Source organism: Somniosus microcephalus, chromosome 4 (assembly GCF_052327205.1).
Source record: "Somniosus microcephalus isolate GS21.2 chromosome 4, FLI_Smic_1.0, whole genome shotgun sequence".
In the NCBI taxonomy this organism is placed as follows: domain Eukaryota; kingdom Metazoa; phylum Chordata; class Chondrichthyes; order Squaliformes; family Somniosidae; genus Somniosus; species Somniosus microcephalus.
Window position 1 is genome coordinate 2,245,973 of NC_140990.1, and position 26,030 is coordinate 2,272,002.

Sequence of the window (26,030 nt, forward strand, 5' to 3'; positions counted from 1 at the left end):
AGGGCAGGTACAGCACGGGTTAGATACAGAGTAAAGCTCCCTCTACACTGTCCCATCAAACACTCCCAGGACAGGTACAGCACGGGTTAGATACAGAGTAAAGCTCCCTCTACACTGTCCCATCAAACACTCCCAGGGCAGGTACAGCACGGGTTAGATACAGAGTAAAGCTCCCTCTACACTGTCCCATCAAACACACCCAGGGCAGGTACAGCACAGGTTAGATACAGAGTAAAGCTCCCTCTACACTGTCCCATCAAACACTCCCAGGGCAGGTACAGCACGGGTTAGATACAGAGTAAAGCTCCCTCTACACTGTCCCATCAAACACTCCCAGGGCAGGTACAGCACGGGTTAGATACAGAGTAAGGCTCCCTCTACACTGTCCCATCAAACACTCCCAGGGCAGGTACAGCACAGGTTAGATACAGAGTAAAGCTCCCTCTACACTGTCCCATCAAACACTCCCAGGGCAGGTAAAGTACGGGTTAGATACAGAGTAAAGCTCACTCTACACTGACCCATCAAACACTCCCAGGGCAGGTACAGCACAGGGTTAGATACAGAGTAAAGCTCCCTCTACACTGTCCCATCAAACACTCCTAGAGCAGGTGCAGCACGGGTTAGATACAAAGTAAAGCTCCCTCTACACTGTCCCATCAAACACTCCCAGGGCAGGTACAGCACGGGTTAGATACAGAGTAAAGCTCCCTCTACACTGTCCCGTCAAACACTCCCAGGGCAGGTACAGCACGGGTTAGATACACAGTAAAGCTCCCTCTACACTGTCCCATCAAACACTCCCAGGGCAGGTACAGCACGGGTTAGATACAGAGTAAAGCTCCCTCTACACTGTCCCATCAAACACTCCCAGGGCAGGTACAGCATGAGTTAGATACAGAGTAAAGCTCCCTCTACACTGTCCCATCAAACACTCACATGGCAGGTACACCATGGGTTAGATACAGAGTAAAGCTCCCTCTACACCGTCCCATCAAACACTCCCAGGGCAGGTACAGCACGGGTTAGATAAAGGGTAAAGCTCCCTCTACACTGTCCCATCAAACACTCCCAGGGCAGGTACAGCACGGGTTAGATACAGAGTAAAGCTCCCTCTACACTGTCCCATCAAACACTCCCAGGGCAGGTACAGCACGGGTTAGATACAGAGTAAGGCTCAATCTACACTGTCCCAACAAACACTCCCAGGGCAGGTACAGCACGGGTTAGATACAGATTAAAGATTCCTCTGCACTGTCCCATCAAACACTCCCAGGGCAGGTACAGCAAGGGTTAGATACAGAGTAAAGCTCCCACTACACTGTCCCATCAAAAACTCCCAGGGCAGGAACAGTACGGATTAGATACAGAGTAAAGCTCCCTCTACACTGTCCCATCAAACACTCCCAGGGCAGGTACAGCACGGGTTAGATACAGAGTAAGGCTCAATCTACACTGTCCAATCAAACGCTCCCAGGGCAGGTACAGCACAGGGTTAGATACAGAGTAAAGCTCCCTCTACACTGTCCCATCAAACACTCCCAGGGCAGGTACAGCATGGGTTAGATACAGAGTAAAGCTCCCTCTACACTGTCCCATCAAACACTCCCAGGGCAGGTACAGGACGGATTAGATACAGAGTAAAGCTCCCTCTACACTGTCCCATCAAACACTCCCAGGGCAGGTACAGCACGGGTTAGATACAGAGTGAAGCTCCCTCTACATTGTCCCATCAAACAGTCCCAGGGCAGGTACAGCACGGGTTAGATACAGCGTACAGCGCTGTCTACACTGTCCCATCAAACACTCCCAGGGCAGGTACAGTACGGATTAGATATATATTAAAGCTCCCTCTACACTGTCCCAGCAAGTACTCCCAGGGCAGGTGCAGCACGACTTAGATACAGAGTAAAGCTCCCTCTACACTGTCCCATCAAACACTCCCAGGGCAGGCACAGCAAGGGTTAGATATAGAGTAAAGCTCCCTCTACACTGTCCCATCAGAAACTCCCAGGGCAGGTACAGTACGGATTAGATACAGAGTAAAGGTCCCACTACACTGTCACATCAAACACTCTGTGGACAGGTCCAGCATGGGGTTAAAAGTAAAGCTCCTGCTACACTGTACCATCACACACTCCCTGGGCATGTACAGCACAGATTAGATACAGAGTAAAGGTCCCTCTACACTGTCCCATTAAACACTCCCAGGGCAGATACAGTACTGGATAGATACAGAGTGAAGCTCCCTCTACACTGTCCCATTAAAGACTCCCAGGGCAGGGACAGCACGGGGTTAGATACAGAGTAAAGCTCCATCTACACTGTCGCATCAAACACTCCCAGCGCAGTGACAGCACGGATTAGATACAGAGTAAATCTCCTTCTACACTGTCCCATTATACACGCCCAGGGCAGGGACAGCATGGGTTAGATACAGAGTAACGCTCCCTCTACACTGACCCATCAAACACTCCCAGGGCAGGTACAGCACGGGTTAGATACAGACTAAAGCTCCCTCTACACTGTCCCACCAAACACTCCCAGGGCAGGTACAGCACGGGTTAGATACAGAGTAAAGCTCCCTCGACACTGTCCCATCAAACACTCCCAGGGCAGGTACAGCACGGGGTTAGATACAGGGTAAAGCTCCCTCTACACTGTCCCATCAAACACTTCCAGGGCAGGTACAGCACGGGTTAGATACAGAGTAAAGCTCCCTCTACACTGTCCCATCAAACACGCCCAGGACAGGTACAGCACGGGTTAGATACAGAGTAAAGCTCCCTCTACACTGTCCCATCAAACACTCCCAGGGCAGGTACAGCACGGGTTAGATACAGAGTAAAGCTCCCTCTACACTGTCCCATCAAACACTCCCAGGGCAGGTACAGCACAGGTTAGATACAGAGTAAAGCTCCCTCTACACTGTCCCATCAAACACTCCCAGGGCAGGTACAGCACGGGTTAGATACAGAGTAAAGCTCCCTCTACACTGTCCCATCAAACACTCCCAGGGCAGGTACAGCACGGGTTAGATACAGAGTAAGGCTCCCTCTACACTGTCCCATCAAACACTCCCAGGGCAGGTACAGCACAGGTTAGATACAGAGTAAAGCTCCCTCTACACTGTCCCATCAAACACTCCCAGGGCAGGTAAAGTACGGGTTAGATACAGAGTAAAGCTCACTCTACACTGACCCATCAAACACTCCCAGGGCAGGTACAGCACAGGGTTAGATACAGAGTAAAGCTCCCTCTACACTGTCCCATCAAACACTCCTAGAGCAGGTGCAGCACGGGTTAGATACAAAGTAAAGCTCCCTCTACACTGTCCCATCAAACACTCCCAGGGCAGGTACAGCACGGGTTAGATACAGAGTAAAGCTCCCTCTACACTGTCCCGTCAAACACTCCCAGGGCAGGTACAGCACGGGTTAGATACACAGTAAAGCTCCCTCTACACTGTCCCATCAAACACTCCCAGGGCAGGTACAGCACGGGTTAGATACAGAGTAAAGCTCCCTCTACACTGTCCCATCAAACACTCCCAGGGCAGGTACAGCATGAGTTAGATACAGAGTAAAGCTCCCTCTACACTGTCCCATCAAACACTCACATGGCAGGTACACCATGGGTTAGATACAGAGTAAAGCTCCCTCTACACCGTCCCATCAAACACTCCCAGGGCAGGTACAGCACGGGTTAGATACAGGGTAAAGCTCCCTCTACACTGTCCCATCAAACACTCCCAGGGCAGGTACAGCACGGGTTAGATACAGAGTAAAGCTCCCTCTACACTGTCCCATCAAACACTCCCAGGGCAGGTACAGCACGGGTTAGATACAGAGTAAGGCTCAATCTACACTGTCCCAACAAACACTCCCAGGGCAGGTACAGCACGGGTTAGATACAGATTAAAGATTCCTCTACACTGTCCCATCAAACACTCCCAGGGCAGGTACAGCACGGGTTAGATACAGAGTAAGGCTCAATCTACACTGTCCAATCAAACGCTCCCAGGGCAGGTACAGCACAGGGTTAGATACAGAGTAAAGCTCCCTCTACACTGTCCCATCAAACACTCCCAGGGCAGGTACAGCATGGGTTAGATACAGAGTAAAGCTCCCTCTACACTGTCCCATCAAACACTCCCAGGGCAGGTACAGGACGGATTAGATACAGAGTAAAGCTCCCTCTACACTGTCCCATCAAACACTCCCAGGGCAGGTACAGCACGGGTTAGATACAGAGTGAAGCTCCCTCTACATTGTCCCATCAAACAGTCCCAGGGCAGGTACAGCACGGGTTAGATACAGCGTACAGCGCTGTCTACACTGTCCCATCAAACACTCCCAGGGCAGGTACAGTACGGATTAGATATATATTAAAGCTCCCTCTACACTGTCCCAGCAAGTACTCCCAGGGCAGGTGCAGCACGACTTAGATACAGAGTAAAGCTCCCTCTACACTGTCCCATCAAACACTCCCAGGGCAGGCACAGCAAGGGTTAGATATAGAGTAAAGCTCCCTCTACACTGTCCCATCAGAAACTCCCAGGGCAGGTACAGTACGGATTAGATACAGAGTAAAGGTCCCACTACACTGTCACATCAAACACTCTGTGGACAGGTCCAGCATGGGGTTAAAAGTAAAGCTCCTGCTACACTGTACCATCACACACTCCCTGGGCATGTACAGCACAGATTAGATACAGAGTAAAGGTCCCTCTACACTGTCCCATTAAACACTCCCAGGGCAGATACAGTACTGGATAGATACAGAGTGAAGCTCCCTCTACACTGTCCCATTAAAGACTCCCAGGGCAGGGACAGCACGGGGTTAGATACAGAGTAAAGCTCCATCTACACTGTCGCATCAAACACTCCCAGCGCAGTGACAGCACGGATTAGATACAGAGTAAATCTCCTTCTACACTGTCCCATTATACACGCCCAGGGCAGGGACAGCATGGGTTAGATACAGAGTAACGCTCCCTCTACACTGACCCATCAAACACTCCCAGGGCAGGTACAGCACGGGTTAGATACAGACTAAAGCTCCCTCTACACTGTCCCACCAAACACTCCCAGGGCAGGTACAGCACGGGTTAGATACAGAGTAAAGCTCCCTCGACACTGTCCCATCAAACACTCCCAGGGCAGGTACAGCACGGGGTTAGATACAGGGTAAAGCTCCCTCTACACTGTCCCATCAAACACTCCCAGGGCAGGTACAGCACGGGTTAGATACAGAGTAAAGCTCCCTCTACACTGTCCCATCAAACACGCCCAGGACAGGTACAGCACGGGTTAGATACAGAGTAAAGCTCCCTCTACACTGTCCCATCAAACACTCCCAGGGCAGGTACAGCACGGGTTAGATACAGAGTAAAGCTCCCTCTACACTGTCCCATCAAACACTCCCAGGGCAGGTACAGCACAGGTTAGATACAGAGTAAAGCTCCCTCTACACTGTCCCATCAAACACTCCCAGGGCAGGTACAGCACGGGTTAGATACAGAGTAAAGCTCCCTCTACACTGTCCCATCAAACACTCCCAGGGCAGGTACAGCACGGGTTAGATACAGAGTAAGGCTCCCTCTACACTGTCCCATCAAACACTCCCAGGGCAGGTACAGCACAGGTTAGATACAGAGTAAAGCTCCCTCTACACTGTCCCATCAAACACTCCCAGGGCAGGTAAAGTACGGGTTAGATACAGAGTAAAGCTCACTCTACACTGACCCATCAAACACTCCCAGGGCAGGTACAGCACAGGGTTAGATACAGAGTAAAGCTCCCTCTACACTGTCCCATCAAACACTCCTAGAGCAGGTGCAGCACGGGTTAGATACAAAGTAAAGCTCCCTCTACACTGTCCCATCAAACACTCCCAGGGCAGGTACAGCACGGGTTAGATACAGAGTAAAGCTCCCTCTACACTGTCCCGTCAAACACTCCCAGGGCAGGTACAGCACGGGTTAGATACACAGTAAAGCTCCCTCTACACTGTCCCATCAAACACTCCCAGGGCAGGTACAGCACGGGTTAGATACAGAGTAAAGCTCCCTCTACACTGTCCCATCAAACACTCCCAGGGCAGGTACAGCATGAGTTAGATACAGAGTAAAGCTCCCTCTACACTGTCCCATCAAACACTCACATGGCAGGTACACCATGGGTTAGATACAGAGTAAAGCTCCCTCTACACCGTCCCATCAAACACTCCCAGGGCAGGTACAGCACGGGTTAGATACAGGGTAAAGCTCCCTCTACACTGTCCCATCAAACACTCCCAGGGCAGGTACAGCACGGGTTAGATACAGAGTAAAGCTCCCTCTACACTGTCCCATCAAACACTCCCAGGGCAGGTACAGCACGGGTTAGATAGAGAGTAAGGCTCAATCTACACTGTCCCAACAAACACTCCCAGGGCAGGTACAGCACGGGTTAGATACAGATTAAAGATTCCTCTGCACTGTCCCATCAAACACTCCCAGGGCAGGTACAGCAAGGGTTAGATACAGAGTAAAGCTCCCACTACACTGTCCCATCAAAAACTCCCAGGGCAGGAACAGTACGGATTAGATACAGAGTAAAGCTCCCTCTACACTGTCCCATCAAACACTCCCAGGGCAGGTACAGCACGGGTTAGATACAGAGTAAGGCTCAATCTACACTGTCCAATCAAACGCTCCCAGGGCAGGTACAGCACAGGGTTAGATACAGAGTAAAGCTCCCTCTACACTGTCCCATCAAACACTCCCAGGGCAGGCACAGCAAGGGTTAGATATAGAGTAAAGCTCCCTCTGCACTGTCCCATCAGAAACTCCCAGGGCAGGTACAGTACGGATTAGATACAGAGTAAAGCTCCCTCTACACTGTCCCATCAAACACTCCCAGGGCAGGTACAGCATTGATTAGATACAGAGTAAAGGTCCCACGACACTGTCCCTTGAAACACACCCAGGGCAGGTACAGCACGGGTTAGATACAGAGTAAAGCTCCCTCTACACTGTCCCACTAATCACTCCCAGGGCAGGTACAGCACGGGTTAGATACAGAGTAAAGCTCCCTCTACACTGTCCCATCAAACACTCCCAGGGCAGGTACAGCACGGGTTAGATACAGAGTAAAGCTCCCTCTACACTGTCCCATCAAACACTCCCAGGGCAGGTACAGCACGGGTTAGATACAGAGTAAGGCTCCCTCTACACTGTCCCATCAAACACTCCCAGGGCAGGTACAGCACAGGTTAGATACAGAGTAAAGCTCCCTCTACACTGTCCCATCAAACACTCCCAGGGCAGGTAAAGTACGGGTTAGATACAGAGTAAAGCTCACTCTACAGTGACCCATCAAACACTCCCAGGGCAGGTACAGCACAGGGTTAGATACAGAGTAAAGCTCCCTCTACACTGTCCCATCAAACACTCCTAGAGCAGGTGCAGCACGGGTTAGATACAAAGTAAAGCTCCCTCTACACTGTCCCATCAAACACTCCCAGGGCAGGTACAGCACGGGTTAGATACAGAGTAAAGCTCCCTCTACACTGTCCCATCAAACACTCCCAGGGCAGGTACAGCACGGGTTAGATACACAGTAAAGCTCCCTCTACACTGTCCCATCAAACACTCCCAGGGCAGGTACAGCACGGGTTAGATACAGAGTAAAGCTCCCTCTACACTGTCCCATCAAACACTCCCAGGGCAGGTACAGCATGAGTTAGATACAGAGTAAAGCTCCCTCTACACTGTCCCATCAAACACTCACATGGCAGGTACACCATGGGTTAGATACAGAGTAAAGCGCCCTCTACACCGTCCCATCAAACACTCCCAGGGCAGGTACAGCACGGGTTAGATACAGGGTAAAGCTCCCTCGACACTGTCCCATCAAACACTCCCAGGGCAGGTACAGCACGGGTTAGATACAGAGTAAAGCTCCCTCTACACTGTCCCATCAAACACTCCCAGGGCAGGTACAGCACGGGTTAGATACAGAGTAAGGCTCAATCTACACTGTCCCAACAAACACTCCCAGGGCAGGTACAGCACGGGTTAGATACAGATTAAAGATTCCTCTGCACTGTCCCATCAAACACTCCCAGGGCAGGTACAGCAAGGGTTAGATACAGAGTAAAGCTCCCACTACACTGTCCCATCAAAAACTCCCAGGGCAGGAACAGTACGGATTAGATACAGAGTAAAGCTCCCTCTACACTGTCCCATCAAACACTCCCAGGGCAGGTACAGCACGGGTTAGATACAGAGTAAGGCTCAATCTACACTGTCCAATCAAACGCTCCCAGGGCAGGTACAGCACAGGGTTAGATACAGAGTAAAGCTCCCTCTACACTGTCCCATCAAACACTCCCAGGGCAGGCACAGCAAGGGTTAGATATAGAGTAAAGCTCCCTCTGCACTGTCCCATCAGAAACTCCCAGGGCAGGTACAGTACGGATTAGATACAGAGTAAAGCTCCCTCTACACTGTCCCATCAAACACTCCCAGGGCAGGTACAGCATTGATTAGATACAGAGTAAAGGTCCCACGACACTGTCCCTTGAAACACTCCCAGGGCAGGTACAGCACGGGTTAGATACAGAGTAAAGCTCCCTCTACACTGTCCCACTAATCACTCCCAGGGCAGGTACAGCACGGGTTAGATACAGAGTAAAGCTCCCTCTACACTGTCCCATCAAACACTCCCAGGGCAGGTACAGCACGGGTTAGATACAGAGTTAAGTTCCTGCTACACTGTCCCCATCAAACACTCCCAGAGCAGGTACAGTACGGATTAGATACAGAGTAACGCTCCCTCTACACTGACCCATCAAACACTCCCAGGGCAGGTACAGCACGGGTTAGAAACAGAGTAAAGCTCCCTCTACACTGTCCCACCAAACACTCCCAGGGCAGGTACAGCACGGGTTAGATACAGAGTAAATCTCCCTCACAACTGTCCCATCAAACACTCCCAGGGCAGGTACAGCACGGGTTAGATACAGAGTAAAGCTCCCTCTACACTGTCCCACCAAACAGTCCCAGGGCAGATACCGCACGGGTTAGATACAGAGTAAAGCTCCCTCTACACTGTCCCATCAAACGCTCCCAGGGCAGGTACAGCACGGATTAGATACAGAGTAAAGCTCCCTCTACACTTTCCCATCAAACACTCCCAGGGCAGCTACAGCACGTGTTAGATACAGAGTAAAGCTCACTCTACACTGACTCATCAAACACTCCCAGGGCAGGTACAGCACAGGGTTAGATACAGAGTAAAGCTCACTGTACACTGTCCCATCAAACACTCCCAGGGCAGGTACAGCACGGGTAGATACAGAGTAAAGCTACCTCTACACTGTCCCATCAAACACTCCCAGGGCAAGTACAGCACGGGTTAGATACAGAGTAAGGCTCACTCTACACTGTCCCATCAAACACTCCCAGGGCAGGTACAGCACGGGTTAGATACAGAGTAAAGCTCCCTCTACACTGTCCCATCAAACACTCCCAGGGCAGGTACAGCACGGGTTAGATACAGAGTAAAGCTCCCTCTGCACTGTCCCATCAAACACTCCCAGGGCAGGTACAGCACAGGGTTAGATACAGAGTAAAGCTCCCTCTACACTGTCCCATCAAACACTCCTAGAGCAGGTGCAGCACGGGTTAGATACAGAGTAAATCTCCCTCACAACTGTCCCATCAAACACTCCCAGGGCAGGTACAGCACGGGTTAGATACAGAGTAAAGCTCCCTCTACACTGTCCCACCAAACAGTCCCAGGGCAGATACGCACGGGTTAGATACAGAGTAAAGCTCCCTCTACACTGTCCCATCAAACACTCCCAGGGCAGGTACAGCACGGGTTAGATACAGAGTAAGGCTCAATCTACACTGTCCCATCAAACACTCCCAGAGCAGGTGCAACAGGGGTTAGATACAGATTAAAGATTCCTCTACACTGTCCCATCAAACACTCCCAGGCCAGGTACAGCAAGGGTTAGATACAGAGTAAAGCTCCCACTACACTGTCCCATCAAAAACTCCCAGGGCAGGTACAGTACGGATTAGATACAGAGTAAAGCTCCCTCTAAACTGTCCCATCAAACACTCCCAGAGCAGGTGCAGCAGGGGTTAGATACAGAGTAAAGATTCCTCTACACTGTCCCATCATACACGCCCATCAAACACTCCCTGGGCATGTACAGCACAGGTTAGATACAGAGTAAAGGTCCCTCTGCAGTGTCCCAGCAAACACTCCCAGGGCAGGTACACCACGGGTTAGATACAGAGTGAAGCTCCCTCTACACTGTCCCATTAAAGACTCCCAGGGCAGGGACAGCACGGGGCTAGATACAGAGTAAAGCTCCATCTACACTGTCGCATCAAACACTCCCAGCGCAGTGACAGCATGGATTAGATACAGAGTAAATCTCCCTCTACACTGTCCCATCAAACACTCCCGGAGCAGGTACAGTACGGATTAAATACAGAGTAACGCTCCCTCTACACTGACCCATCAAACACTCCCAGGGCAGGTACAGCACGGGTTAGATACAGAGTAAAGCTCCCTCTACACTGTCCCAGCAAACACTCCCAGGGCAGGTCCAGCACGGGTTAGATACAGAGTAAATCTCCCTCTACACTGTCCCATCAAACACTCCCAGGGCAGGTACACCACGGGTTAGATACAGAATAAAGCACCCTCTACACTGTCCCATCAAACACTCCCAGGGCAGGTACAGCATGCGTTAGATGCAGAGTAAATCTCCCTCTGCACTGTCCCATCATACACGCCCATCAAACACTCCCTGGGCAGGTACAGCACAGGTTAGATACAGAGTAACGCTCCCTCTACACTGACACATCAAACACTCCCAGGGCAGGTACAGCACAGGTTAGATACAGAGTAACGCTCCCTCTACACTGACCCATCAAACACTCCCAGGGCAGGTACAGCACGGGTTAGATACAGAGTAAAGCTCCCTCAACACTGTCCCACCAAACACTCCCAGGGCAGGTACAGCACGGGTTAGATACAGAGTAAATCTCCCTCACAACTGTCCCATCAAACACTCCCAGGGCAAGTACAGCACGGGTTAGATACAGAGTAAAGCTCCCTCTACACTGTCCCACCAAACAGTCCCGGGGCAGATACCGCACGGGTTAGATAAAGCGTAAAGCTCCCTCTACACTGTCCCATCAAACACTCCCAGGGCAGGTACAGCACGGGTTAGACACAGAGTAAAGCTCCCTCTGCACTGTCCCATCAAACACTCCCAGGGCAGGTACAGCACAGGTTAGATACACAGTAAAGCTCCCTCTACGCTGTCCCATCAAACACTCCCAGGACAGGTACAGCACGGGTTAGATACAGAGTAAAGCTCCCTCTACACTGTCCCATCAAACACTCCCAGGGCAGGTACAGCACGGGTTAGATACAGAGTAAAGCTCCCTCTACACTGTCCCACCAAACACTCCCAGGGCAGGTACAGCACGGGTTAGATACACAGTAAAGCTCCATCTACGCTGTCCCATCAAACACTACCAGGACAGGTACAGCACGGGTTAGATACAGAGTAAAGCTCCCTCTACACTGTCCCATCAAACACTCCCAGGGCAGGTACAGTACGGATTAGATACAGAGTAAAGCTCCCTCTACACTGTCCCATCAAACACTCCCAGGGCAGGTACAGCACGGGTTAGATACAGAGTAAAGCTCCCTCTACACTGTCCCATCAAACACTCCCAGGGCAGGTACAGTACGGATTAGATACAGAGTAAAGCTCCCTCTACACTGTCACATCAAACACTCTGTGGACAGTTCCAGCATGGGGTTAAAAGTAAAGCTCCTGCTACACTTTACCATCACACACTCCCTGGGCATGTACAGCACAGGTTAGATACAGAGTAAAGGCCCCTCTACACTGTCCCATTAAACACTCCCAGGGCAGGTACAGTACTGGATAGATACAGAGTAAAGCTCCCTCTACACTGTCCCATCAATACTCACAGTGCAGGTACAGCACGGGTTAGATACAGAGTAAAGCTCCCTCTACACTGTCCCATCAAACACTCCCAGGGCAGGTACAGCACGGGTTAGATACAGAGTAAAGCTCCCTCTACACTCTCCCATCAAACACTCTGAGGGCAGGTACACCGCGGGTTAGATACAGAGTAAAGCTCCCTCTACACTGTCCCATCAAACACTCGCAGGGCAGGTACACCACGGGTTAGATACAGAATAAAGTACCCTCTACACTGTCCCATCAAACACTGCCAGGGCAGGTACAGCATGCGTTAGATGCAGAGTAAATCTCCCTGTGCACTGTCCCATCATACACGCCCATCAAACACTCCCTGGGCATGTGCAGCACAGGTTAGATACAGAGTAAAGGTCCCTCTGCAGTGTCCCAGCAAACACTCCCAGGGCAGGTACAGCACGGGTTAGATACAGAGTGAAGCTCCCTCTACACTGTCCCATTAAAGACTCCCAGGGCAGGGACAGCACGGGTTTAGATACAGAGTAAAGCTCCATCTACACTGTCGCGTCAAACACTCCCAGGGCAGGTACAGCACGGATTAGATACAGAGTAACGCTCCCTCTACACTGACCCATCAAACACTCCCAGGGCAGGTACAGCACGGGTTAGATACAGAGTAAAGCTCCCTCTACACTGTCCCGCCAAACACTCCCAGGGCAGGTGCAGCACGGGTTTGATACAGAGTAAATCTCCCTCACAACTGTCCCATCAAACACTCCCAGGGCAGGTACAGCACCGGTTAGATACACAGTAAAGCTCCCTCTACACTGTCCCACCAAACAGTCCCAGGCCAGATACCGCACGGGTTACATACAGAGTAAAGCTCCCTCTACACTGTCCCAGCAAACACTCCCAGGGCAGGTACAGCACGGGTTAGTTACAGAGTAAAGCTCCCTCTACACTGTCCCATCAAACACTCCCAGGGCAGGTACAACACAGGGTTAGATACAGAGTAAAGCTCCCTCTGCACTGTCCCATCAAACACTCCCAGGGCAGGTACAGCATGGGTTAGATACAGAGTAAAGCTCCCTCGACACTGTGCCATCAAACACTCCCAGGGCAGGTACAGCACGGGTTAGATACAGAGTAAAGCTCCCTCTACACTGTCCCATCAGAAACTCCCAGGGCAGGTACAGTACGGATTAGATACAGAGTAAAGCTCCCTCTACACTGTCCCATCAAACACTCCCAGGGCAGGTACAGCATGGATTAGATACAGAGTAAAGGTCCCACTACACTGTCCCTTGAAACACTCCCAGGGCAGGTACAGCACGGGTTAGATACAGAGTAAAGCTCCCTCTACACTGTCCCACTAATCACTCCCAGGGCAGGTACAGCACGGGTTAGATACAGAGTAAAGCTCCCTCTACACTGTCCCATCAAACACTCCCAGGGCAGGTACAGCACGGGTTAGATACAGAGTTAAGTTCCTGCTACACTGTCCCCATCAAACACTCCCAGAGCAGGTACAGTACGGATTAGATACAGAGTAACGCTCCCTCTGCACTGACCCATCAAACACTCCCAGGGCAGGTACAGCACGGGTTAGAAACAGAGTAAAGCTCCCTCTACACTGTCCCACCAAACACTCCCAGGGCAGGTACAGCACGGGTTAGATACAGAGTAAATCTCCCTCACAACTGTCCCATCAAACACTCCCAGGGCAGGTACAGCACGGGTTAGATACAGAGTAAAGCTCCCTCTACACTGTCCCACCAAACAGTCCCAGGGCAGATACCGCACGGGTTAGATACAGAGTAAAGCTCCCTCTACACTGTCCCATCAAACGCTCCCAGGGCAGGTACAGCACGGATTAGATACAGAGTAAAGCTCCCTCTACACTTTCCCATCAAACACTCCCAGGGCAGCTACAGCACGTGTTAGATACAGAGTAAAGCTCACTCTACACTGACTCATCAAACACTCCCAGGGCAGGTACAGCACAGGGTTAGATACAGAGTAAAGCTCACTCTACACTGTCCCATCAAACACTCCCAGGGCAGGTACAGCACGGGTAGATACAGAGTAAAGCTCCCTCTACACTGTCCCATCAAACACTCCCAGGGCAAGTACAGCACGGGTTAGATACAGAGTAAGGCTCACTCTACACTGTCCCATCAAACACTCCCAGGGCAGGTACAGCACGGGTTAGATACAGAGTAAAGCTCCCTCTACACTGTCCCATCAAACACTCCCAGGGCAGGTACAGCACGGGTTAGATACAGAGTAAAGCTCCCTCTGCACTGTCCCATCAAACACTCCCAGGGCAGGTACAGCACAGGGTTAGATACAGAGTAAAGCTCCCTCTACACTGTCCCATCAAACACTCCTAGAGCAGGTGCAGCACGGGTTAGATACAGAGTAAATCTCCCTCACAACTGTCCCATCAAACACTCCCAGGGCAGGTACAGCACGAGTTAGATACAGAGTAAAGCTCCCTCTACACTGTCCCACCAAACAGTCCCAGGGCAGATACGCACGGGTTAGATACAGAGTAAAGCTCCCTCTACACTGTCCCATCAAACACTCCCAGGGCAGGTACAGCACGGGTTAGATACAGAGTAAGGCTCAATCTACACTGTCCCATCAAACACTCCCAGAGCAGGTGCAACAGGGGTTAGATACAGATTAAAGATTCCTCTACACTGTCCCATCAAACACTCCCAGGGCAGGTACAGCAAGGGTTAGATACAGAGTAAAGCTCCCACTACACTGTCCCATCAAAAACTCCCAGGGCAGGTACAGTACGGATTAGATACAGAGTAAAGCTCCCTCTACACTGTCCCATCAAACACTCCCAGGGCAGGTACAGCATGGGTTAGATACAGAGTAAAGCTCCCTCTAAACTGTCCCATCAAACACTCCCAGAGCAGATGCAACAGGGGTTAGATACAGAGTAAAGATTCCTCTACACTGTCCCATCAAACACTCCCAGGGCAGGTACAGCACGGGTTAGATACAGAGTAAAGCTCCCTCTACACTCTCCCATCAAACACTCCGAGGGCAGGTACACCGCGGGTTAGATACAGAGTAAAGCTCCCTCTACACTGTCCCATCATACACGCCCATCAAACACTCCCTGGGCATGTACAGCACAGGTTAGATACAGAGTAAAGGTCCCTCTGCAGTGTCCCAGCAAACACTCCCAGGGCAGGTACACCACGGGTTAGATACAGAGTGAAGCTCCCTCTACACTGTCCCATTAAAGACTCCCAGGGCAGGGACAGCACGGGGTTAGATACAGAGTAAAGCTCCATCTACACTGTCGCATCAAACACTCCCAGCGCAGTGACAGCATGGATTAGATACAGAGTAAATCTCCCTCTACACTGTCCCATCAAACACTCCCAGAGCAGGTACAGTACGGATTAAATACAGAGTAACGCTCCCTCTACACTGACCCATCAAACACTCCCAGGGCAGGTACAGCACGGGTTAGATACAGAGTAAAGCTCCCTCTACACTGTCCCACCAAACACTCCCAGGGCAGGTCCAGCACGGGTTAGATACAGAGTAAATCTCCCTCTACACTGTCCCATCAAACACTCCCAGGGCAGGTACACCACGGGTTAGATACAGAATAAAGCACCCTCTACACTGTCCCATCAAACACTCCCAGGGCAGGTACAGCATGCGTTAGATGCAGAGTAAATCTCCCTCTGCACTGTCCCATCATACACGCCCATCAAACACTCCCTGGGCAGGTACAGCACAGGTTAGATACAGAGTAACGCTCCCTCTACACTGACCCATCAAACACTCCCAGGGCAGGTACAGCACAGGTTAGATACAGAGTAACGCTCCCTCTACACTGACCCATCAAACACTCCCAGGGCAGGTACAGCACGGGTTAGATACAGAGTAAATCTCCCTCACAACTGTCCCATCAAACACTCCCAGGGCAAGTACAGCACGGGTTAGATACAGAGTAAAGCTCCCTCTACACTGTCCCACCAAACAGTCCCGGGGCAGATACCGCACGGGTTAGATACAGCGTAAAGCTCCCTCTACACTGTCCCATCAAACACTCCCAGGGCAGGTACAGCATGGGTTAGATACACAGTAAAGCTCCCTCTACGCTGTCCCATCAAACACTCCCAGGACAGGTACAGCACGGGTTAGATACAGAGTAAAGCTCCCTCTACACTGTCCCATCAAACACTCCCAGGGCAGGTACAGCACGGGTTAGATACAGAGTAAAGCTCCCTCTGCACTGTCCCACCAAACACTCCCAGGGCAGGTACAGCACGGGTTAGATACACAGTAAAGCTCCATCTACGCTGTCCCATCAAACACTACCAGGACAGGTACAGCACGGGTTAGATACAGAGTAAAGCTCCCTCTACACTGTCCCATCAAACACTCCCAGGGCAGGTACAGTACGGATTAGATACAGAGTAAAGCTCCCTCTACACTGTCCCATCAAACACTCCCAGGGCAGGTACAGCACGGATTAGATATATATTAAAGCTCCCTCTACACTGTCCCAGCAAGTACTCCCAGGGCAGCTACAGCACGTGTTAAATAAAGAGTAAAGGTCCCACTACACTGTCACATCAAACACTCTGTGGACAGGTCCAGCATGGGGTTAAAAGTAAAGCTCCTGCTACACTTTACCATCACACACTCCCTGGGCATGTACAGCACAGGTTAGATACAGAGTAAAGGCCCCTCTACACTGTCCCATTAAACACTCCCAGGGCAGGTACAGTACTGGATAGATACAGAGTAAAGCTCCCTCTACACTGTCCCATCAATACTCACAGTGCAGGTACAGCACGGGTTAGATACAGAGTAAAGCTCCCTCTACACTGTCCCATCAAACACTCCCAGGGCAGGTACAGCACGGGTTAGATACAGAGTAAAGCTCCCTCTACACTCTCCCATCAAACACTCTGAGGGCAGGTACACCGTGGGTTAGATACAGAGTAAAGCTCCCTCTACACTGTCCCATCAAATACTCCCAGGGCAGGTACACCACGGGTTAGATACAGAATAAAGTACCCTCTACACTGTCCCATCAAACACTGCCAGGGCAGGTACAGCATGCGTTAGATGCAGAGTAAATCTCCCTGTGCACTGTCCCATCATACACGCCCATCAAACACTCCCTGGGCATGTGCAGCACAGGTTAGATACAGAGTAAAGGTCCCTCTGCAGTGTCCCAGCAAACACTCCCAGGGCAGGTACAGCACGGGTTAGATACAGAGTGAAGCTCCCTCTACACTGTCCCATTAAAGACTCCCAGGGCAGGGACAGCACGGGTTTAGATACAGAGTAAAGCTCCATCTACACTGTCGCGTCAAACACTCCCAGGGCAGGTACAGCACGGATTAGATACAGAGTAACGCTCCCTCTACACTGACCCATCAAACACTCCCAGGGCAGGTACAGCACGGGTTAGATACAGAGTAAAGCTCCCTCTACACTGTCCCGCCAAACACTCCCAGGGCAGGTGCAGCACGGGTTTGATACAGAGTAAATCTCCCTCACAACTGTCCCATCAAACACTCCCAGGGCAGGTACAGCACCGGTTAGATACACAGTAAAGCTCCCTCAACACTGTCCCACCAAACAGTCCCAGGCCAGATACCGCACGGGTTACATACAGAGTAAAGCTCCCTCTACACTGTCCCAGCAAACACTCCCAGGGCAGGTACAGCACGGGTTAGTTACAGAGTAAAGCTCCCTCTACACTGTCCCATCAAACACTCCCAGGGCAGGTACAACACAGGGTTAGATACAGAGTAAAGCTCCCTCTGCACTGTCCCATCAAACACTCCCAGGGCAGGTACAGCATGGGTTAGATACAGAGTAAAGCTCCCTCTACACTGTGCCATCAAACACTCCCAGGGCAGGTACAGCACGGGTTAGATACAGAGTAAAGCTCCCTCTACACTGTCCCATCAAACACTCCCAGGGCAGGTACAGCACGGGTTAGATACAGAATAAAGCTCCCTCTACACTGTCCCATCAAACACTCCCAGGGCAGGTACATCACAGGTTAGATACAGAGTTAAGCTCCCTCTACACTGTCCCATCAAACACTCGCAGGGCAGGTACAGCACGGGTTAGATACAGAGTAAAGCTCCCTCTACACTGTCCCATCAAACACTCCCAGGGCAGGTACAGCACGGGTTAGATACAGAGTAAAGCTCCCTCTACACACTCCCATCAAACACTCCCAGGGCAAGTACAGCACGGGTTAGATACAGAGTAAAGCTCCCTCTACACTGTCCCATCCAACACTCCCAGGGCAGGTACAGCACGGGTTAGATACAGAGTAAAGCTCCCTCTACACTGTCCCACCAAACAGTCCCAGGGCAGATACGCACGGGTTAGATACAGAGTAAAGCTCCCTCTACACTGTCCCATCAAACACTCCCAGGGCAGGTACAGCACGGGTTAGATACAGAGTAAGGCTCAATCTACACTGTCCCATCAAACACTCCCAGAGCAGGTGCAACAGGGGTTAGATACAGATTAAAGATTCCTCTACACTGTCCCATCAAACACTCCCAGGGCAGGTACAGCAAGGGTTAGATACAGAGTAAAGCTCCCACTACACTGTCCCATCAAAAACTCCCAGGGCAGGTACAGTACGGATTAGATACAGAGTAAAGCTCCCTCTGCACTGTCCCATCAAACACTCCCAGGGCAGGTCGAGCACGGGTAGATACAGAGTAAAGCTCCCTCTAAACTGTCCCATCAAACACTCCCAGAGCAGGTGCAACAGGGGTTAGATACAGAGTAAAGATTCCTCTACACTGTCCCATCAAACACTCCCAGGGCAGGTACAGCACGGGTTAGATACAGAGTAAAGCTCCCTCTGCACTCTCCCATCAAACACTCCGAGGGCAGGTACACCGCGGGTTAGATACAGAGTAAAGCTCCCTCTACACTGTCCCATCATACACGCCCATCAAACACTCCCTGGGCATGTACAGCACAGGTTAGATACAGAGTAAAGGTCCCTCTGCAGTGTCCCAGCAAACACTCCCAGGGCAGGTACACCACGGGTTAGATACAGAGTGAAGCTCCCTCTACACTGTCCCATTAAAGACTCCCAGGGCAGGGACAGCACGGGGTTAGATACAGAGTAAAGCTCCATCTACACTGTCGCATCAAACACTCCCAGCGCAGTGACAGCATGGATTAGATACAGAGTAAATCTCCCTCTACACTGTCCCATCAAACACTCCCAGAGCAGGTACAGTACGGATTAAATACAGAGTAACGCTCCCTCTACACTGACCCATCAAACACTCCCAGGGCAGGTACAGCACGGGTTAGATACAGAGTAAAGCTCCCTCTACACTGTCCCACCAAACACTCCCAGGGCAGGTCCAGCACGGGTTAGAGACAGAGTAAATCTCCCTCCACACTGTCCCATCAAACACTCCCAGGGCAGGTACACCACGGGTTAGATACAGAATAAAGCACCCTCTACACTGTCCCATCAAACACTCCCAGGGCAGGTACAGCATGCGTTAGATGCAGAGTAAATCTCCCTCTGCACTGACCCATCATACACGCCCATCAAACACTCCCTGGGCAGGTACAGCACAGGTTAGATACAGAGTAACGCTCCCTCTACACTGACCCATCAAACACTCCCAGGGCAGGTACAGCACAGGTTAGATACAGAGTAACGCTCCCTCTACACTGACCCATCAAACACTCCCAGGGCAGGTACAGCACGGGTTAGATACAGAGTAAAGCTCCCTCAACACTGTCCCACCAAACACTCCCAGGGCAGGTCCAGCACGGGTTAGAGACAGAGTAAATCTCCCTCCACACTGTCCCATCAAACACTCCCAGGGCAGGTACACCACGGGTTAGATACAGAATAAAGCACCCTCTACACTGTCCCATCAAACACTCCCAGGGCAGGTACAGCATGCGTTAGATGCAGAGTAAATCTCCCTCTGCACTGACCCATCATACACGCCCATCAAACACTCCCTGGGCAGGTACAGCACAGGTTAGATACAGAGTAACGCTCCCTCTACACTGACCCATCAAACACTCCCAGGGCAGGTACAGCACAGGTTAGGTACAGAGTAACGCTCCCTCTACACTGACCCATCAAACACTCCCAGGGCAGGTACAGCACGGGTTAGATACAGAGTAAAGCTCCCTCAACACTGTCCCACCAAACACTCCCAGGGCAGGTACAGCACGGGTTAGATACAGAGTAAATCTCCCTCACAACTGTCCCATCAAACACTCCCAGGGCAAGTACAGCACGGGTTAGATACAGAGTAAAGCTCCCTCTACACTGTCCCACCAAACAGTCCCGGGGCAGATACCGCACGGGTTAGATACAGCGTAAAGCTCCCTCTACACTGTCCCATCAAACACTCCCAGGGCAGGTACAGCACGGGTTAGACACAGAGTAAAGCTCCCTCTACACTGTCCCATCAAACACTCCCAGGGCAGGTACAGCACAGGTTAGATACACAGTAAAGCTCCCTCTACGCTGTCCCATCAAACACTCCCAGGACAGGTACAGCACGGGTTAGATACAGAGTAAAGCTCCCTCTACACTGTCCCATCAAACACTCCCAGGGCAGGTACAGCACGGGTTAGATACAGAGTAAAGCTCCCTCTACACTGTCCCACCAAACACTCCCAGGGCAGGTACAGCACGGGTTAGACACAGAGTAAAGCTCCCTCTGCACTGTCCCATCAAACACTCCCAGGGCAGGTACAGCACAGGTTAGATACACAGTAAAGCTCCATCTACGCTGTCCCATCAAACACTACCAGGACAGGTACAGCACGGGTTAGATACAGAGTAAAGCTCCCTCTGCACTCTCCCATCAAACACTCCCAGGGCAGGTACAGCACGGGTTAGATACAGAGTAAAGCTCCCTCTAAACTGTCCCATCAAACACTCCCAGGGCAGGTACAGTACGGATTAGATACAGAGTAAAGCTCCCTCTACACTGTCCCATCAAACACTCCCAGGGCAGGTACAGCACGGATTAGATATATATTAAAGCTCCCTCTACACTGTCCCAGCAAGTACTCCCAGGGCAGCTACAGCACGTGTTAAATAAAGAGTAAAGGTCCCACTACACTGTCACATCAAACACTCTGTGGACAGGTCCAGCATGGGGTTAAAAGTAAAGCTCCTGCTACACTTTACCATCACACACTCCCTGGGCATGTACAGCACAGGTTAGATACAGAGTAAAAGTCCCTCTACACTGTCCCATTAAACACTCCCAGGGCAGATACAGTACTGGATAGATACAGAGTAAAGCTCCCTCTACACTGTCCCATCAATACTCACAGTGCAGGTACAGCACGGGTTAGATACAGAGTAAAGCTCCCTCTACACTGTCCCATCAAACACTCCCAGGGCAGGTACAGCACGGGTTAGATACAGAGTAAAGCTCCCTCTACACTGTCCCACCAAACAGTCCCAGGGCAGATACGCACGGGTTAGATACAGAGTAAAGCTCCCTCTACACTGTCCCATCAAACACTCCCAGGGCAGGTACAGCACGGGTTAGATACAGAGTAAGGCTCAATCTACACTGTCCCATCAAACACTCCCAGAGCAGGTGCAACAGGGGTTAGATACAGATTAAAGATTCCTCTACACTGTCCCATCAAACACTCCCAGGGCAGGTACAGCAAGGGTTAGATACAGAGTAAAGCTCCCACTACACTGTCCAATCAAAAACTCCCAGGGCAGGTACAGTACGGATTAGATACAGAGTAAAGCTCCCTCTACACTGTCCCATCAAACACTCCCAGGGCAGGTCGAGCACGGGTAGATACAGAGTAAAGCTCCCTCTAAACTGTCCCATCAAACACTCCCAGAGCAGGTGCAACAGGGGTTAGATACAGAGTAAAGATTCCTCTACACTGTCCCATCAAACACTCCCAGGGCAGGTACAGCACGGGTTAGATACAGAGTAAAGCTCCCTCTACACTCTCCCATCAAACACTCCGAGGGCAGGTACACCGCGGGTTAGATACAGAGTAAAGCTCCCTCTACACTCTCCCATCAAACACTCCCTGGGCATGTACAGCACAGGTTAGATACAGAGTAAAGGTCCCTCTGCAGTGTCCCAGCAAACACTCCCAGGGCAGGTACACCACGGGTTAGATACAGAGTGAAACTCCCTCTACACTGTCCCATTAAAGACTCCCAGGGCAGGGACAGCACGGGGTTAGATACAGAGTAAAGCTCCATCTACACTGTCGCATCAAACACTCCCAGCGCAGTGACAGCATGGATTAGATACAGAGTAAATCTCCCTCTACACTGTCCCATCAAACACTCCCAGGGCAGGTACACCACGGGTTAGATACAGAATAAAGCACCCTCTACACTGTCCCATCAAACACTGCCAGGGCAGGTACAGCATGCGTTAGATGCAGAGTAAATCTCCCTGTGCACTGTCCCATCATACACGCCCATCAAACACTCCCTGGGCATGTGCAGCACAGGTTAGATACAGAGTAAAGGTCCCTCTGCAGTGTCCCAGCAAACACTCCCAGGGCAGGTACAGCACGGGTTAGATACAGAGTGAAGCTCCCTCTACACTGTCCCATTAAAGACTCCCAGGGCAGGGACAGCACGGGTTTAGATACAGAGTAAAGCTCCATCTACACTGTCGCGTCAAACACTCCCAGGGCAGGTACAGCACGGATGAGATACAGAGTAACGCTCCCTCTACACTGACCCATCAAACACTCCCAGGGCAGGTACAGCACGGGTTAGATACAGAGTAAAGCTCCCTCCACACTGTCCCGCCAAACACTCCCAGGGCAGGTGCAGCACGGGTTTGATACAGAGTAAATCTCCCTCACAACTGTCCCATCAAACACTCCCAGGGCAGGTACAGCACCGGTTAGATACACAGTAAAGCTCCCTCTACACTGTCCCACCAAACAGTCCCAGGGCAGATACCGCACGGGTTACATACAGAGTAAAGCTCCCTCTACACTGTCCCATCAAACACTCCCAGGGCTGGTACAGCACAGGGTTAGATACAGAGTAAAGCTCCCTCTGCACTGTCCCATCAAACACTCCCAGGGCAGGTACAGCACGGGTTGGATACAGAGTAAAGCTCCCTCTACACTGTGCCATCAAACACTCCCAGGGCAGGTACAGCACGGGTTAGATACAGAGTAAAGCTCCCTCTACACTGTCCCATCAAACACTCCCAGGGCAGGTACAGCACGGGTTAGATACAGAGTAAAGCTTCCTCTACACTGTCCCATCAAACACTCCCAGGGCAGGTACAGCACGGGGTTAGATACAGAGTAAAGCTCCCTCTGCACTGTCCCATCAAACACTCCCAGGGCAGGTACAGCACAGGTTAGATACAGAGTTAAGCTCCCTCTACACTGTCCCATCAAACACTCGCAGGGCAGGTACAGCACGGGTTAGATACAGAGTAAAGCTCCCTCTACACTGTCCCATCAAACACTCCCAGGGCAGGTACAGCACGGGTTAGATACAGAGTCAAGCTCCCTATACACACTCCCATCAAACACTCCCAGGGCAAGTACAGCACGTGTTAGATACAGAGTAAAGCTCCCTCAACACTGTCCCATCAAACACTCCCAGGGCAGGTACAGCACGGGTTAGATACAGAGTAAAGCTCCCTCTACACTGTCCCATCAAACAATGCCAGGGCAGGTACAGCACGGGTTAGATACAGAGTAAAGCTCCCTCTACACTGTCCCATCAAACACTCCCAGGGCAGGTACAGCACGGGTTAGATACAGAGTAAAGCTCCCTCTACACTGTCCCATCAAACACTCCCAGGGCAGGTACAGCACGGGTTAGATACAGAGTAAAGCTCCCTCTACACTGTCCCATCAAACACTCCCAGGGCAGGTACAGCACGGGTTAGATACAGAGTAAAGCTCCCTCTACACTGTCCCATCAAACACTCCCAGGGCAGGTACAGCACGGGTTAGATACAGAGTAAAGCTCCCTCTACACTGTCCCATCAAACACTCCCAGGGCAGGTACAGCACGGGTTAGATACAGAGTAAAGCTCCCTCTACACTGTCCCATCAAACACTCCCAGGGCAGGTACAGCATGGGTTAGATACAGAATAAATCTCCCTCTACGCTGCCACATCAAACACTCCCACGGCAGGTACAGCACCGGATTAAATACAGAGTTAAATATAACAACTTGTATTAATTATAGTGCCTTTAACATATTAAAATGTCCCAGGGCGCTTCACAGGAGCGTTATAAAACTAAATTTGACACCGAGCCACAAATGGAAATCTTTGGACAGGCGACCAAAAGCTTGGTCAAAGAGGTAGGTTTTAAGGAGTGTCTTAAAGGAGGAGAGAGAGGTAGAGAGGCGGAGAGGTTTCGGGAGGGAACTCCAGAGCTTAGGGCCCAGGCAGCTGAAGGCACGGCCGCTAATGGTGGAGCAATGAAAATCCTGGGGGGATGCTCAAGAGGCCAGAATCGGAGGAGCGCAGAGATCTCGGAGGGGTTACGGGGCCTGGTGGAGGTTACAGAGATAGGGAGGGGGAGAGGCCATGGAGGGGTTTGAACACGAGGATGATAAATTTAACATCGAGGCGTTGCCGGACCGGGGACCAGTGTCGGTCAGTGAGAAACAGGGATGATGGGTGAACGGGACTTGGTGCGAGCTAGGACACGGGGCAGCAGAGTTTCAGATGAGGTGATGGTTACGGAGGGTGGGAGGTGCGAGACCGTCCAGGAGACCATTGGAATAGTCGAGTCTAGAGGTAACAAAGGCCTTGGTGAGTGACTTTCATAAGAACAGGAGGAGCCCATTCAGCCCCTCAAGCCTGTTACACAGGAACAGGAGGAGGCCATTCAGCCCATCGAGCCTGTTACACAGGAACAGGAAGAGGCCATTCAGCCCATCGAGCCTGTTACACAGGAACAGGAGGCGGCCATTCAGCCCATCGAGCCTGTTACAAAGGAACAGGAGGAGGCCATTCAGCCCTTCATGGGAACAGGAGCAGGACAACAGCCCCTCATGGGAACAGGAGCAGGCCAATCAGCCCCTCATGGGAACAGGAGGAGGCCATTCAGCCCCCCATGGGAATAGATGGAGGCCATTCAGCCCCCCCAGGAACAGGAAGAAGCTATTCAGCCCCCCATGGGAACAGGAGGAGGCCATTCAGCCCCTCGAACCTATTCCGCCATTCAGTCAGACATGTTCCCCCGGACTCCCCCAACAGCCCCCCCCACCCCCGCCGCACCACCAAAAACCTACCCCCGTCCGAGTAGGTCTCCGTGCCGTGCCCGTCCCGCAAGCCTCCGCTCCAGGTGCCCTCGTACCTGGTGCCCTCGGGCACCTCCTGCACCCCGAGGCGGCCCTTCACGCCGTGGGCCCACTCGCCCGCATAGCTCCCGCCGCCGGCCTTGTGCTCAGCCCCCAGCCCGTGCCGCCTGCCCTGGCCCCACTGGCCGGCGTAGGCGCTGCCGCTGGGCCAGGTGTAGACGCCCAGCGCCTCGAAGCCCTGGGCCCAGCCCCCGCTGTACTCCCCCTGCTGACCCGGTCCCGTGCAGATGCCATAGCCGTGCGCCTTGCCCTCCTGCCAGTCGCCCCTGTACGTGCCGCCATCATCAAAGTCGAATCTCCCTCTCCTGGACATGCATGAGCTGGGTGCCCTCTCGCCGCCCCCCACCCCCCCCCTTCCCCCCTGTTGGAATCAAGCCCGGGGCCAGCCAAGGCGCAGTCTGTCTCTCGGTTTCCCTCTCGGAGTCGCTCTCTCCGTCAATACATGTCTTCCTCGGAATCTCCCCCTCTCCGCCAAATCAAGTCTTCCTCGAAGTCTCTCTCTCTCTCTCTCTCTCCCCGCCAATACCACTCTTCCTCAGAGGCTTGCTGTCCTCCAACGCAAGTCTTCCTCAAAGCCTCCCCCTTCAATAACACAAGCCTTCCTCGAAGTCTCTTGTTCTCTCTTTCCTTGGAGACTCTCTCCGCCAATACAAGTCTTCCTCA

The 26,030-nt window shown here is 51.8% G+C and overlaps 1 protein-coding gene across 1 annotated transcript in view; it reads right to left on the reverse strand.

Annotated features, from left to right (window-relative positions):
• Positions 1-25,680, reverse strand: part of LOC147118173 (uncharacterized) — a 64,502-nt gene extending 38,822 nt beyond the window's left edge. The window contains exon 1 of the mRNA XM_085983670.1: positions 25,299-25,680. Within this exon, the coding sequence (XP_085839796.1) occupies positions 25,299-25,680 (382 nt within the window). The remainder of the gene's footprint in view (positions 1-25,298) is intronic.
• Positions 25,681-26,030: the final 350 nt, after the last annotated feature.